Below are 15,421 nucleotides of genomic sequence, written 5' to 3' on the forward strand. Positions count from 1 at the left end.
TTGATACGGTGAGGAGTACGTCCTACTGCTGTTTACCGTGGAAAAGTGCACTTCTGTATAGTTCAGGCCTCCTGGTCTCTTTCATATTCTTGATATGGTGAGGAGTACGTTCTACTGCTGTTTACCTCGATACTGGTGCAGCCTCGTATGTTATCGCAGCACTAGTCACAACAGCAAAGTCATGGAATCAACCTAAGTGCCCATCAGCGGATGACCGGACAAAGAAAATGTGGTACATAAACACCATGAAATACTCAGCCATAAAAAAATAACGCACTCATGTCTTCTGCAGCCACGTGGATGGAACAGGAGGTCACTCTCCTAAGTGAAGTGACTCAAGGTCAAGTGTCACATTCTCACTTGGAAGTGGAAGCTGAATGGTGAGTACACGTGGCCACACGGAGTGGACTAACAGAGACTGGGGGCTCCAAAAAGCGGGAGGGGTGGCGATGAGCAATTATCTGCTGGGTACAACATACACAACTTGGGTGACGTGAAAAGCCCAGACTCCACCACCTCACGGTACATCCACACAAACTGCACCTGCATCCCCCAAATCTATTTTTAAAAAAACAAAACCAGTGCAGGGCCAGGTATGCAGCCGGCCTGCTCACTCCAGAGCGAGTCCAGGCTCTTACCTTCTGCATGCTGAGTCGAAGTTCCGACGTTCTTATGCTTCCGTCAGCAAATCTCAATTTGTCAAGATTCATGACAGATTCTTCCCCAGCATTTGGTTTAATTGGAGGGACTTTATCTCCTAAAACAAAACAAAAAAGCTAGAATTTAACTTTTCAAAACCGTTCTAAAAAACCAAATGGATTTAGAATGACACAAAAATACGTAGCACAGCCGCTCAAGGAGCTTGGAAACTGCGAAAGTCTTCTCAGCTAACACACGGCCAGCCCACCCTACATCTGAGGCCATCTGTTGAGTTGGGGCCAGTTTTAAAGAACATACATAAAGGCAAAATTGTTGGCACACAGTAGATATCCATTAACTTATCTTAGAGTGAATAAACTAGAAGTCATCTCTAAAATTAAAAAATTAAATGAAGGCCGGGTGCGGTGGCTCTCGCCTGTAATCCTAGCACTTTAGGAAGCCGAGATAGGTGGATCACTTGAGGTCAGGAGTTCAAGTGCAGCCTGGCCAACGTGGCAAAACCTCGTTTCTACTAAAAACACAAAAATTATCGGGGTATGGTGGCATGCGCCTAGAATCCCAGCTACTCGGGAGGCTGAGGCATGAGAACTGCTTGAACCCGAAAGGTAGAGGTTGCAGTGAGCCGAGATCGTGCCACTGCACTCCAGTCTGGGCAAGAACGAGACCCTGTTTTTTAAAAAAAAAATTAAATGTATACAAATTTAGATACATTAAGTGTATATAAACGTCACTCCACTAAGGGAAAAAAAAAACACCTTCCAGATGGTGGTCCCAAGGGGCCGGCCACCCCACCGTCCTTCGCATCAGAGGAAGGAAGGTGGCTGCTGTGTGCTTGAAAGTCACTTGCTGATTTGGACTCTTGTGTGCTCTCACCTACACTTCAAGATTTGCAATTTTTTTTTTTTGAGATGGAATTTTGCTCTGTAGCCCAGGTTGGAGTGCACTGGCACCATCTCGGCTCACTGCAACCTCCACCTCCTGGTTCAAGCAATCCTCCTGCCTCAGTCTCCGGAGTAGCTGGGACTACAGGAGTATGCCACCATACCTGGCTAATTTTTGTATTTTCAGTAGAGGTGGGGTTTCACCATGTTGGCCAGGCTGGTCTCAAACTCCTGACCTCAGGTGAGTCACCTGTCTCGGCTTTCCAAGGTGCTGGGATCACATGTGTGAGCCACTGTGCACAGCCAAGATTTGTAACCCTTGTGTTTCTAAGATGTCTTCAAAAAAGTTTTAAAGTTTTTAAAATAACATTATATATATTTTCTTCAACAGGTAATACATGCAGAAGGTAGGAGGTATGAAATGCAGGAGTCAAACAGGCCCCGCCCCGCCCACCGCCTCCCCAGGGGACCAGGGTGTGGGTCTCTTGAGGGCCTGCTCAAATGCTTCTGGGATTGCTGGTGTTTCTTTTCCTTTTTATTATAATGCTTTAAAAATTGATCATTCAGTAAAATTGACTTTTTTCTTTCAGTGGACCATTCTACAATTTCTTTTTTCTTTTCTTTGAGACAGTGTCTCCTTCCTCTGTTGCTCAGGCTGGATGCAGTGGTATGATCTCAGCTCACTGCAACCTCCGCCTTCCAGGCTCCAGCAATCCTCCCACCTCAGCCTCCCAAGTAGCTGGGACTACACTGGTGTGAGCCACCATGCCCAGCTAATTTTTGTATTTTTTGTAGAGACGGGGCTTTACCACCTTGTCCAAGCTGGTCTTGAACTCCTGAGCTCAAGCAATCTGCCTGCCTCAGCCTCCCAAAGTGGTGGGATTATAGGCATGAGCCACTGCGCCCAGCCTCAGTTCTGCCAACTTTAACACATGTATAAATGCATGTAACCACTTTGGGAGGCTGAGACAGGAGGATCACTTGAGGCCAGGAGTTCAAGACCATCCTGGGCAACAAAGGGAGACCCTGTCCCTACAAAATATTTTTTAAAATTAGCCAGGTATGGTGGCGTGCACCTAATCGTACCACTGCACTCCAGCCTGGGCGACAGAGGGAGACTATTTCTAAAAAATATATATAGGTATGTATTCTTTTTTTCGGGGAGTGGGGGAGAAGTGGTGATGCTACAAGCATTTTTTCTTTCCTTTTCATTTTTAAAAATTAAAGCACAAAGATACAGTAAAATAAACTCACCATTTTTAGTGTAGTTTTTCAAATTTTGACACACACAGAGCTGTGTCTATATTAGCACAATCAGGAAACAGCCTCTGGCAACCACCAATCCCTTTTCTTCCCTAGATGTGCCTTTTCCAGAATGTCGTATCAAGACAGCCACAGGTGTGCAGCCTTTTGAGTCTGACTCCACAGCATTCTGCGTGAGATGCTGCATGCGTGAGCGGTTTCTCAGATGTAAAGTATAGGGTATTCTTACAAAATGTTCTTTTTTTGCATTTTCAGAGAAAAAGAAGCTCAAAATTTCTACATAGCTCTGAGAGAAGTGGTATCAGTCCCCACTGCTACAAAGTGCAGGGCTATGGAGTGAGACAAGCACAACCTGTGGCGTCAGGAGCGATGGACCTGAACTCCGCCTTCGCCCATGGTCAGCAGCGACTTGGGGTAAGACTCCAGCTCTGCGTGTGCTGCCCTCCCGAGCTGTGGTCAGATCCAGAGACAGAGTGTCTGAAGTAAGCTACCTTTTTAATACTCTCCGTACCTTTCTAACTACAGATATAAAAGCGGGCATGTTTATAAGTTATGGCAGTCCTAGTTTTTATTTCACTTGAATCCACACAAAAAGCACCTGTTCTATTAAAACAGCAGAAAGGATGCCAAACAGTTAACACCAGAGAAAGGTAACGGGAAGAATGTGGGCCTGGGGTCCCACCATCCTTGCCACACAAACATCCACCGGTGTCCCATCCACCTCACACTGTTCTGAGCACATGAGGCTGGATAACCACCGTGAAGATCTCTGGAGGTGGGAGCGATGCTAACTGTCCCGTTCTTAGTGCACATGAGACTCACACTCCCACACACGGTATTTCTTCTCCTACACATTATTTGACGCTATCATGAAAAGAAAACCAGCAAGTGAAATCCAATCTGTCCATAGAGGATGGGAATTCTGTTCACTATAAGTCATCCCTTCTCCTCTAATAGAGGCTAGCTGTACTTTGTTTTTAGAATGGCCTAAATTATATTTCTAAGTACCATGTTACATATTCATTCACACCAACTATTTAAAAAATTTCATTGCAAATAAGTGATTTTTATCAGGCAAGTAATATGTAATGAACTTCCTCTAAAAATAACAACTTCCTAATAGTGCTTTTTCTTTTTTTTTTTTTGAGACGGAGTCTCGCTCTGTCACCCAGGCTGGAGCACAGTGGCCGGATCTCAGCTCACTGCAAGTTCCGCTTCCCGGGTTTACACCATTCTCCTGCCTCAGCCTCCCGAGTAGCTGGGACTACAGGCGCCCGCCACCTTGCCCGGCTAGTTTTTTGTATTTTTTTTAGTAGAGACAGGGTTTCACTGTGTTAGCCAGGATCGTCTCAATCTCTCGACCTCGTGATCCGCCCGTCTCAGCCTCCCAAAGTGCTGGGATTACAGGCTTGAGCCACCGCGCCCGGCCCCTAATTGTGCTTTTTCTAAGCAGAACATAATGACTACAAAATAATTTTTTAAAAAAAATGTAACCCCAAAAATGTCATCTTAATTGTTAAGATCCCCAACCAGCCTCTATCTAGTCTCAACATTACCACCATATAACCTCCGGATTTCTCAGTTTAATCACTTCTAGGGGAAAAAACCCAGACTACCTCTATATGACCACTAAGCAAATTTCCAGTAACAAATCGAGGCTTTGTAATCTGGCTGGGGGTCGTGGCTCATGTCTGTAATCCCAATACTTTGGGAAGCTGAGGCAGAAGGACTGCTTGGGTCTAGGAGTTCAAGACCAGCCTGGGCAATATTGTGAGACCCTGTCTCTACAAAAAAAAAAAAAATTTTTTTAAATTAGCCAGGTATGGTGGTGCACATCTGTAGTCCCAGCTACTTGGGACTCTGCAGGTGGAGGTGTTGAGGACTGCTCGAGCCCGGGAGGTTGAGGCGGCTATGACTGTGCCACGGCACTCCAGCCTGGGCTGACCTGTCTCAAAAAAAAGAAAAACAACTGTAACCTCCTGCGCCTTCTCAGACAGTCTGGCTCCTGAAGAAAACACTTACCAGGGCTGCATGACTCTTCGATGCTCAGGGCACATGCCCGACCAAAGACAACCAGGTCCAAGAGCGAGTTTGCCCCGAGCCGGTTGGCACCATGTACCGAGGCACAGGCAGCCTCCCCACAGGCGTACAGCCCAGGCACAATCTGATCCTGGCCATTCACGTGCCTCAGGACCTGTGGAAAGGAAGATTTCAGGTGAAATGTCAAGGTGCCCGTACCTCCACCAGCCCACCTCCCCCAGCAGGGTGTCTGTGCTGCAGACCAGAGAAAGAGAGGGAAGTAGGCCAGGCGCGGTGGCTCACGCCTGTAATCCCAGCACTTTGGGAGGTTGAGGCGGGTGGATCACCTGAGGTCAGGGGTTCGAGATCTGTCTGGCTAACATGGTGAAACCCCATCTCAACTAAAAATACAAAAATCAGCCAGGCATGATGGCGAGTGCCTGTAATCCCAGCTACTCGGGAGGCTGAGGCAGAAGAATCGCTTGAACCTGGGAGGCGGAGGTTGCAGTGAGCCAAGATTGTGCCACTGCACTCCAGCCTAAGCAACAGAGCGAGACTGAATCTCCAAGAAAAAAAGGGAAGGAAAGACCATATCTAAGAGGGAGGGAAGGACCATAGCTCCTCTTCTTCAGAGGGAAGCTTCCGAATGTCCCCCCGTTTCCCTCTGCCCCGAGCACCTGCTGTTACAAGCAGGTCAGAGGACCCCCAATGTCAGCGTCTGCGACTGTCCCTGTGTCCCACGTTCCCGAGGCCCTCACCACCTGCAGATGACCCCCAATGTCAGCATCTGCGACTGTCCCCATGTCCCATGTTCCCAAGGCCCTCACCACCTGCAGGGGACCCCCAATGTTGGCATCTGTGACTGTCCCCATGTCCCATGTTCCCGAGGCCCTCACCACCTGCGCTCCGGCTCAGACCCGGGAGCACGGCAGGTGGAGGAACATCAGTAAGTGACACTGATGTTCCAGACTCTTCTACCCCCCGTTCACCTCTTCATCTACGCAGGGAAAGTAACAGCTGCTGCCCACCTTGCCCAACAAGTAGCCTAAGTGACTGACAAGCTCTGTGTGAACCGCAAACCACTCAAAGGTAGGAATTAGAAAGATCCCTTGATGTACAAGATCATTAGAAATAACACGAGATCATATAGGAAAGTAACTATAAAATGGAAAAAGCTGCAAATGATGTATCTATGACAATTTACTAAGGAGGAATAAATTATTAAGCCCCCTCCATCCTCCAGTAATAGAAATTTAAAGTACAATCTAGAAAACAAGACAGTACTTTCTTGAAGAAAACATCTGTCTTTTCCTCTAAGATCTAAAGAGACAACTGCAAGGTGGGCCCCATTGTCCCAGCCTTCTATCCAGCTGTGGGAGGGGAGCCAGCACCATCACCTGCCCCTTGTAGTTGGTGGGAATGCCGCCCATGTTATAATGCACGGTGGGGAGGACAGGGATCGGCTCCTTCGTGACGTCCACACCGGCGAAGATCATGGCTGTCTCTGAAATGCCGGGCAGGCGCGTGGCCAGCTGCTCCGGAGGCAGGTGGTGCAGCTGCAGGTAGACGTGATCTTTCTCAGGGCCACAGCCTCTGGGAAGACAGAACAAACACCGTCACACAAGGCAGAGAACAGCCTCTGGGAAGACAGAACAAACACCGTCACATAACGCAGAGAACAGCCTCTGGGAAGACAGAACAAACACCGTCACATAAGGCAGAGAACAGCCTCTGGGAAGATGAACAAACACCATCACATAAGGCAGAGAACAGCCTCTGGGAAGACAGAACAAACACCGTCACATAACGCAGAGAACAGCCTCTGGGAAGATGAACAAACACCATCACATAAGGCAGAGAACAGCCTCTGTCACATAAGGCAGAGAACAGCCTCTGGGAAGACAGAACAAACACCATCACATAAGGCAGAGAACGGCAACGGCAGGAGACCTGAGAATACGTCATCTTGGAAGCGTGTGAGTTTCAACATGTTTTGATACTGAGGAAAATTTCCCCTCATTTATGCTCACCCTCTCATCAAATCTTTTCTAAGCATCTACTGTGTGCAAAGGACAATCCTAGGTGCTGGGACACAGCTGAGACCCAGAACAAAAACTCTGCCCTCCCTGAACTCACATTCATCTCAGGGATCACAGCCTGCTGCGGCTGTCCTTGGTAAGTGCATTAGAAAGGGCTCTATGCCAAACACAATCGTCCCTGCGTATCTGTGGCAGGTTGGGTCCAGGACCCCCATGGATACCAAAATCTGTAGATGCTCAAGTCCCTAATATAAAATGGAAGAGTATTTATATATAACCTATGCACATCCTCCTCTATACTTTACATCATCCTCATTTAAAGTTGTACATTTAAGCTTTACAACAACTCCAGGATTACTCACAGTACCTAATACAATGTAAATACTACGTAAATAGTTGTTAAACTGTGTTGTTTAGGGAACAATGACGAGGAAAAAAAGTCTGCATATTTGTAAGGTTGCAATTTTACTTTCAATACATAGCTGGTTGAAACCACACATGTGGAACCAACAGGTACAGACGGCCACCATATTCCAGAAAAACATTTGACTTCTCTGTTTTTGTTTTTTTTTCCTTGAGAGAGTCTCGCTCTGTCGCCAAGGCTGGAGTGCAGTGGCGCCATCTGGGCTCACTGCAAGCTCTGCCTCCCGGGTTCATGCCATTCTCCTGCCTCAGTCTCCCTAGTAGCTGAGACTACAGGCGCCTGGCATCACGCCTGGCTAATTTTTTGTATTTTTAGTAGAGACGGGGTTTCACCATGTTAGCTAAGATGATCTCCATCTCCTGATCTCATGATCCGCCCGCCTCTGCCTCCCAAAGTGCTGGGATTACAGGCTTAGCCACCGCGCCTGGCCTGACTTCTCTGTTTTTTTAAATATAAAAATGTAAAACCTCCAAAAGCCATCCCAGCAGATATTACATTAAAGAACAGGGTCAGGAATGAAAGAGCTGCAAACTGTTTTACTGAAAGCCAAGTAACCCACACCCTTTGAAAAGCTGCCGAAAAACACCTGTGGGCATCAGACACGACACCCAAGGCTCACGTGCCGACTTCAGGTTGCGTGTGCGTCTCTCTCTCCCGCACTCTGTCACATACTCACACACACTAAGAGAAACTCTGTTCCACAGATCTGAGAAAGAAACTGGCTAAAATTTTCAAAATGTAGGTCTTTAAGAAAATACCACAGACTAACAGACGCCTGTCAGCAGCTGAGAGAGGTGGCTGTGCACGTGTGCCTGCACACGAAGGTGAGGGCGAGCGGTGCTGGAACTCACAGAAGCAACCCCGGCCCGTGTGCCCACTCAGACACGGACCTTCCTTCGCGGATCTCCAGAGTCATCGACCGAGACACCACATCTCTAGACGCCAGGTCCTTCGCCACGGGGGCGTATCGCTCCATAAACCTTTCGCCTTGACTGTTAATGAGAATGCCGCCCTCTCCACGACATCCTTCCGTGATGAGACAACCGGCACCATATATGCCTGCAAAAAACCACAAACATTTATAACCTAACAATTGCTAGGTCTCTATTTCAAATGCATTATTTTTTTCAAGATATTTTTTGGGGGAGAGAAGAAAAAGATATGCAGAAGGCATTATATGCAAAACTGAATAGAAAGAACAGTTAAGATACAGTAGAAAGTCTGGATAACAAAAAGCACTGACGAGGCTGACAGCTGCAGCAGAGGTTGGGGCAGAGCAGTGTCCCCAGCGAGGAGAAAGGCCCACAGACCTCTGGCCGATACTCTGATTACAGCCCCGTGTACGCTGGATGCCTCAAATTTTGTTTTAATTTTTGAACACTCTTTTGCACTATGACACTGTGGTAACTAGTTAAGAATACGAGCTTGGAGAATTCATATCTAAATTACCCAAACAGTGGCAAGGACAGTAATAATGATTATTTTACTTAATATTCACTCTGCACTTGCTAGGGGCAGTTCTAGCTGCTTTCCACATGTTAACTCATTTAAGTCTTACAACAACTCCGGGTAGTACTACCCGCTTTCTCAGTGACAGCAAATTACCGCTTGGTAACATTCAGTCATGCAGTTGAGGACACAGCTCAAACCCAAACCTGGGCAGTCCGGCGGTCTGTGCTCCAAACAGCGGCTCTGTGACTCCTCACGGCGATGAGAAACAGGGCATGCCTAGCTCTCGAATTTTAACCAAGGAGATCAAAAACCCGAAACTAAACGTACTTCAAAAGCTACAATTTTTATTAGTATACAAAAAGGGCAATCTTGCTTTTAAAACAAGAATGTGATTCTTGCATCTCGCCTGTCTTTTGATTTTCTAAGTTTCAATGCTCTTTTTTCTGTGCATTACTTCTCACATATTGAAGACAAAGCATGAGAAGTGGAGCTCTAAGCAAATTACAGAGGGAATTCAGGGACTCAGTGACATTCTATTGATTAAAAAAAGTAATAAAAAAATACAACAGACCAGGTGCAGTGGCTCATGGCTATAATCCCAGCACTCTGAGGGGCCGAGGCAGGAGGATCGCCTAAGCCCTGGAGTTTGAGACCAGCCTGGGCAAAACGGTGACACCCCGTCTCTACCAAAAACAAAACAACCCTCAAAAATTAGCCAGGCATGGTAATGCATGCCTGTAGTCCCAGCCGTTTGGGAGGCTGAGGTGGAAGGATCCTTTGAGCCTGGGAGACAAAGGCTGCAGTGAGCCAAGACTGCTCCACTGCACTCCAGCCTGGGCAACAGAGCAAGACCCCGTCTCTAAACAAATTTTAAAAAAAAAAACAAAAAAACCTACAACAAATTCATTTCTTATTTTCATCCCTTCCAGGGACCAGAAAGCTGACACTGACAGAGAAAGAGAAGGTACAGGTCTGGTTCTTTAGCACCACTTCAGGGGTCTCCATCGTCCACAGGTCAGAAAAGCAACCCAGAGAAGTCCAGGACGAGTCACCTCAAACAAGAGGCAGATGTGTGTGTGTCTCTCTCTCTGACTCATTCTGAAGAACCTCCCCCAAACTCAAGACTTCAACTGTCATTTCTGTGTTAATGTCTCCAAATTGCACATTCCTAAGCTCAACCGTCAGACGTCCCCGAGATGAGCGCATCTTCCCCTCAAAAAGCTCCCTCAGTGGTTGTGTGGGCGGAGCCCCAATGTCCGAACGTCACACGGGGTTCTGTCACGGCTGTGCCCTAACTTTACACCCCATTACCGCGGAAGCTCCGTGTTCTCCTACAAAGCCGGAATCTGCCCGTGCTGCTTCTGGGTTCCACGGCATTCTCCCAGCTCTCAGAACGCTCACTCAGCAAACCCTGATGGAGACCCTGCCACGTGCTGGGCATGGGCCACCCCAGCTAATGAGAAGACCTGCCTGCCCGAGGAGCTGACGACCTCGTTGCGAAGAGGGACACTGAACAATCCCTGCTTTACTTTTTTTTTTTTTTTTTTTGAGACGGAGTCTTACTCTGTTGCCCAGGCTGGAGTGCAGGGATGCGATCTCGGCTCACTGCAACCTCTGCCTCCCAGGTTGAAACATTCCTCCCACCTCAGCCTCCCAAGTAGCTGGGGTTACAGGTACATGCCACCACGCCATGCTGATTTTTGTATTTTCAGTAGAGATGAGGTTTCACCATGTTGGTCGGGCTGGTCTTGAACTCCTGACCTCGGGTGATCCGGCCGCCCTGGCCTCCCAAAGTGCTGGGATTACAGGTGTGAGCCACCGCGCCTGGCCTCAATCCCTGCTTTACTGCTGGCACAAGTATCACCAAGGCAGGGTTTAGGGCTCTTCAGAAATGCATAAAACGCTGGCCCAAACTGCCTTAGGGGAAGGGAAGTGTGGGAAAAGTCTCCTTAAGGAAACGACATTGAAGTGAGGACCTGAGAGCTGAGAAAGCTGATCTTCAACACCACGTTACCACATAAAACCATGGAGGAGCAATGAGTAGGCACCACACGCTTACAAGACACACATGAGCTGAACGCCTGCCAGGCAAGGCGTCCTGCCCTACCTGTGGGGTGGAACTGAACGAACTCTAGGTCCTGGCAAGGAAGGCCTGCCCTGGTGATCATGGCCGTGCCGTCGCCGGTGCTGGTGTGGGCAGACGTGCAGCTGAAGTAGGTGCGCCCGTAGCCTCTGGAAACAACAGACAGCAGTGACTGCACACAGCGGCCCACGTCCAGACCTCCTGTCTGGTGAGATCACAGAATGGACACAGCAGCCCCCGGGCATCATCTTCTCAGTGCTGTCTGTGTGCACACAACCCCCTACTCACGCACACCCCACACACATCACTGGGGGCCACACCAGTGGGGCTGCTACTCTGTGCGGGTAGGACAGAAGCCTGGGATCAGGGAAGGGACTTCCATTTGTTTTTATTGATTTATTTTGAGACAGGGTCTAACTCTGTCGCCCAGGCTGGAGCACAGTGGCACGATCTCGGCTCACAGCAACCTCCGGCTCCCAGGTTCAAGTGACTTTTCCGCCTCAGCCTCCCGGGTAGCTGGGATTACAGGTGTGCACCACCATGCCCAGTTAATTTTTGTATTTTTAGTAGAGATGGGGTTTTGCCATGTTGGTCCGGCTGCTCTCGAACTCCTGACCTCAAGTGATCCTCCCACTTCGGCCTCCCAAAGTGCTGGGATTACAGGCATGAGCCACTGCACACCTGGCCCTGTTTGTATTTTAGCTTTGTGCTGTTCAAAAGATTTCCCCAATAAGCATATACTACTTTTATAACGAAAATTTTAAAATTTTTATGGATTTTGTTTTTTTCCCCCCGATTTACTGAAGTATGATTGATGAATAAAAAAAAAAACCAAAACCGTATATATTTAAGGTGCACAACGTGATTTGATATATTTTGTGAACTGATGACACAATCAAATTAATACACATCTATCACTGTGGGGAAAAGAAAGAGAGATCAGCCTGTTACTGTGTCTATATAGAAAGTAGTAGACATAAGAGACTTTATTTGGTTCTGTATTTGAGATGCTGTTAATCTGTGACCCTACCCCCAACCTTGTCCTTGCAAGAGACATGTGCTGTGGTGACTCAAGGTTTAATGGATTTTGGGCTGTGCAGGATGTGTCTTTGTTAAACAAGTGCCTGAAGGCAGCTTGCTGGTTAAAAATCCTGCCCCTCCCTGGGCAATGGAACATCTCAGTGTAAAACCCGATGGTATGCTCTGTTTACTGAGACAGGAGAAAACCACCTTACGGCATAAGGTGGGACTCGCTGGCCGGGACTTGCTGGCGCAATGCTGCTAAAAGGTTTGTGGAGATGTTTGCATATGCATATCAAGGCACAGCATTTTCCTTTGAACTTATTCATGTCACAGAGATCTTTATCCATATGTCTTACTGCTAATTTTCTCCCTAAAATGATCCTATTGTCCTGCCACTCCCTTATCTTTAAGATGGTAAAAATAATTATCAATAAATAGAAAGGGAACTCAGAGACCAGTGCCAACGTGGGTCCTCTGTAAGCTGAGTGCCGGTCCCCTGGGCCCACTTTTTCTTTCTCTATACTTTGTCTCTGTGTCTCATTTCTTTTCTCAAGTCTCTCGTTCCACCTAACGAGAAACGCCCACAGGTGTGGAGGGGCAGGCCACCCCCTTCACATCACCTCATATAATTATCCTTTTTTTTGGAGATACAGACGCCTAAGGTCTACTCTGTTTGTAAATTTCAAGTTATAATATTAATGATACTCACCGTGCTGTATAATATTCACTATAGCCACCGTGCTGTATAATGTTAACTGTAGCCACCGTGCTGTATAATATTCACTATAGCCACCATGTTGTATATTAGAACTTCTGAAGTTCACCTCGTAACGGGAAGTCACACCTTTCATCAGCATCGCTGCAGTCTGCATTCCCCCAGCCCCTGGCAACCACTGTCCTATTCTGTTTCTTTGAGTTTTGACTTTTTTAGATTCCACATATAAGTGACATGCAGTATCAGTCATTCTGTGCCTGGCTTGTTTCACTTAACATAATGACTTTGGGTTCATCCCTGTTTTCACAAATGACAGGATTCCCTTCGTTTTCATAGCTGAGTAATATTCAGTTGCGTATACACACCACATTTTCCTTAAACACCAACACATACTTAGGTTTTTTCCATATCTCGGGAACTGTGAACAACGCTGCAATGAACATGGGGGTCCAGGTGTCTCTTTGAGCTTCTGATTTCACGCCCTTTGGATATACACCCAGAAATGGGGTTGCTGGAGCACATGGTAGTCCTGTGAATTCTGAGGAATTTCCACAACAGTTGTACTAATTTACATTCCCCCCAACAGCACACAGGGTCCCCTTTTCTCCACATCCTCACCAACACTTGCTCTCTTTTGTCCTCTTGGTAACAGCCATTCTACCTGGAGTGAGATGAGATGATGTCTCATTGGGGTTTTAATTTGCATTTCTCTGGTGCTTAGTGATGTTGACCATTTTTTCATACATCAATTGGCCATTTGTTTGTCTCCTCTGGAAAAATATCTATTCAAGTCCTTTGCCCATTTTTAGTAGGGTTGGTTTTTAGTAGGGTTTAGTAGGTTGTTTTTAGTAGGGTTTTTTTTTCTATTTTAGATACTAAGATATTATTAGATATAAGGTTTGGAAAATATTTTTTCCCAACCTGTAGTTTTGCTGATTTTTTCCTTCGCTATACTGACAGTTTTTACTTTGAAAATGGTTAAAGTAACTGACAGTGTATAAAATTAAAGTTACTTATTTTCATTATGTGGAGAAGAAGGACTTACCCATCCCAGGAATCAGTATTAACACAGTACCCACTAAAACAAGAGGGATTTTGCCAGAAACCCCCATGGGACTCTTCGGGCCGCAGTTTCCTCATCTAAAATCGGGAGAGGTAAGCTGTGAACCTGATGGCAGCCACCCCCGTCTACTGAGGGCCATGCTTTCTCGCCGCCTGAGGCAGGTGCTCCCGTCCTTACCCTTTACAGGTGAGCAACCACGGCTGGGAGAGGCCATCACCCTCACAAGGTTATATCAAGGCCTGTGTCTGAACCGTTATTCTACAATGCCTCTATTTTCATTAAAATAAAGAAACTCTAAATGAAAGTTATTCATTTTTATAAATGAAATAAAGTAGAATTAGAGTCCTACCCTGTGGCAACAACAGTGTTCTTTGCTCTTAAGCGATGGACGGACCCGTCCTCTATGCACAGTGCGATGACACCACGGCACTCCCCGTCCTCCATCAGGAGATCCAAGGCAAAATACTCCACAAAATAGCTGGTATCGTATCGCAGAGACTAGAAGAAAGGAAAAAAAAGGGCAGGAAGTGTTAAGCCAACCTGTAAGGTTTTAAGGTGGTATTTGCTCGTGTGAATAGGTGAAAGAACCTGATCCAAATGGACCAGGTAAATCCAAGGAGATCAGCAACAGAGTCAAGGACGCTGTCAGCGCCCGAGAGGTGTTCCACACCGAGCAGCACAGACAAGGCAGGTGCGCTAGAGAACGCAGCAGCAACAGCTCCTACTTTGGTGACTCATTTCCTATTTCTACACAACCCGAAGAGGCACTCCACACTGTCTGGTGGCCACAGGCAGCTCCGCTCAGAGTTTGGTGCCAGAGTGAGGTCCACAGACCATGGGGTCACAGCCCAGGTGGGAGCTGCTGGCAACACACAACCACTAAATTAAAATAAATCAAACGTTCAGCTCTTCAGCTACACCTGCCACATTAGCAACAGCCACATGTGGCTGGCAGCTCCCAACGCGGACGGTTGCAGACAAGCGGATTCCAGCACTGCAGAAAGGTAGGCACTGGACAGCGCTGCCCGCCTGGACCTGCTGTTCCCTCAGCCAGTGCGAGTTGCCCTCGTTAGCCTGGGCCAGCTCCCCACATGACAGCTCCTGCTCCGGACGGAGCTGCTTTCTCCTCCCACCACACACTCGTCCATGTACTCAGCCACAGAGAAGGCACTGGTGTTCTAACAACTTGCAAATTAATGGTCTATCTCCATTCATCAGAAAACAACAAAGTTCAGAATACTGAATACTCTGAATCAATACTGTTCAGAATATTATTTGGCCATGCCAAAGTTGACCTTGATTACCCAGTAACTATTGTCACCTCAAGTCTTTGTCCAGTGATAACAATTAAAATTAAAACAATCCATGGCTGGGTGTGGTGGCTCACACCTCTAATCCTCGCACTTTGGGAGGCCGAGGCCGGTAGACTGCCTGAGCTCAGGAGTTCGGGACCAGCCTGGGCAACATGGGAAACCCTGTCTCTACTAAAATACAAAAAATTTGCCAGGCATGGTGGCGTGCACTTATAGTCCCAGCTACTCAGGAGGCTGAGGCAGGAGAATCACTTGAACCCGGGAGGTGGAGGTTGCAGTGAGCAGAGATTGCACCACTGCACTCCAGCCTGGTGACACAGTGAGACTCCGTCTCAAAAACAAAGCAAAGCAAAACAAAACAAAACAAACAAACAAAACCAATCCATTCAGGAACTCAGAGGTGGTAAAAGAGCCTTAAAATGCTTTTTTTCTTTTTCTTTTTTTTTGAGACGTAGTCTCACTCTGTCGTCCAGGCTGGAGTGCAGT

At 47.2% G+C, this 15,421-nt stretch overlaps 1 protein-coding gene across 2 annotated transcripts in view; it reads right to left on the bottom strand.

Annotated features, from left to right (window-relative positions):
• LOC105537465 (succinate dehydrogenase [ubiquinone] flavoprotein subunit, mitochondrial) overlaps positions 1 to 14,667 on the bottom strand; it is a 24,038-nt gene extending 9,371 nt beyond the window's left edge. Inside the window, exons 1-7 of one of the 2 annotated variants that reach the window (XM_011977070.1) lie at positions 14,543 to 14,667; positions 13,972 to 14,120; positions 10,846 to 10,970; positions 8,177 to 8,345; positions 6,221 to 6,416; positions 4,827 to 4,998; positions 639 to 757 (exon numbers count right to left, since the gene is read on the bottom strand). In XM_011977070.1, the coding sequence (XP_011832460.1) occupies positions 639 to 757; positions 4,827 to 4,998; positions 6,221 to 6,416; positions 8,177 to 8,345; positions 10,846 to 10,970; positions 13,972 to 14,120; positions 14,543 to 14,566 (954 nt within the window). In that variant the 5' untranslated portion in view covers positions 14,567 to 14,667. Of the gene's footprint in view, positions 1 to 77; positions 758 to 4,826; positions 4,999 to 6,220; positions 6,417 to 8,176; positions 8,346 to 10,845; positions 10,971 to 13,971; positions 14,122 to 14,542 lie in introns of those variants that run through there. The other variant, XM_011977071.1, reaches the window with a different exon arrangement.
• Positions 14,668 to 15,421: the final 754 nt, after the last annotated feature.

The sequence above is a fragment of the Mandrillus leucophaeus genome, unplaced genomic scaffold, assembly GCF_000951045.1.
Source record: "Mandrillus leucophaeus isolate KB7577 unplaced genomic scaffold, Mleu.le_1.0 Scaffold1726, whole genome shotgun sequence".
Classification (NCBI taxonomy): Eukaryota; Metazoa; Chordata; class Mammalia; order Primates; family Cercopithecidae; genus Mandrillus; species Mandrillus leucophaeus.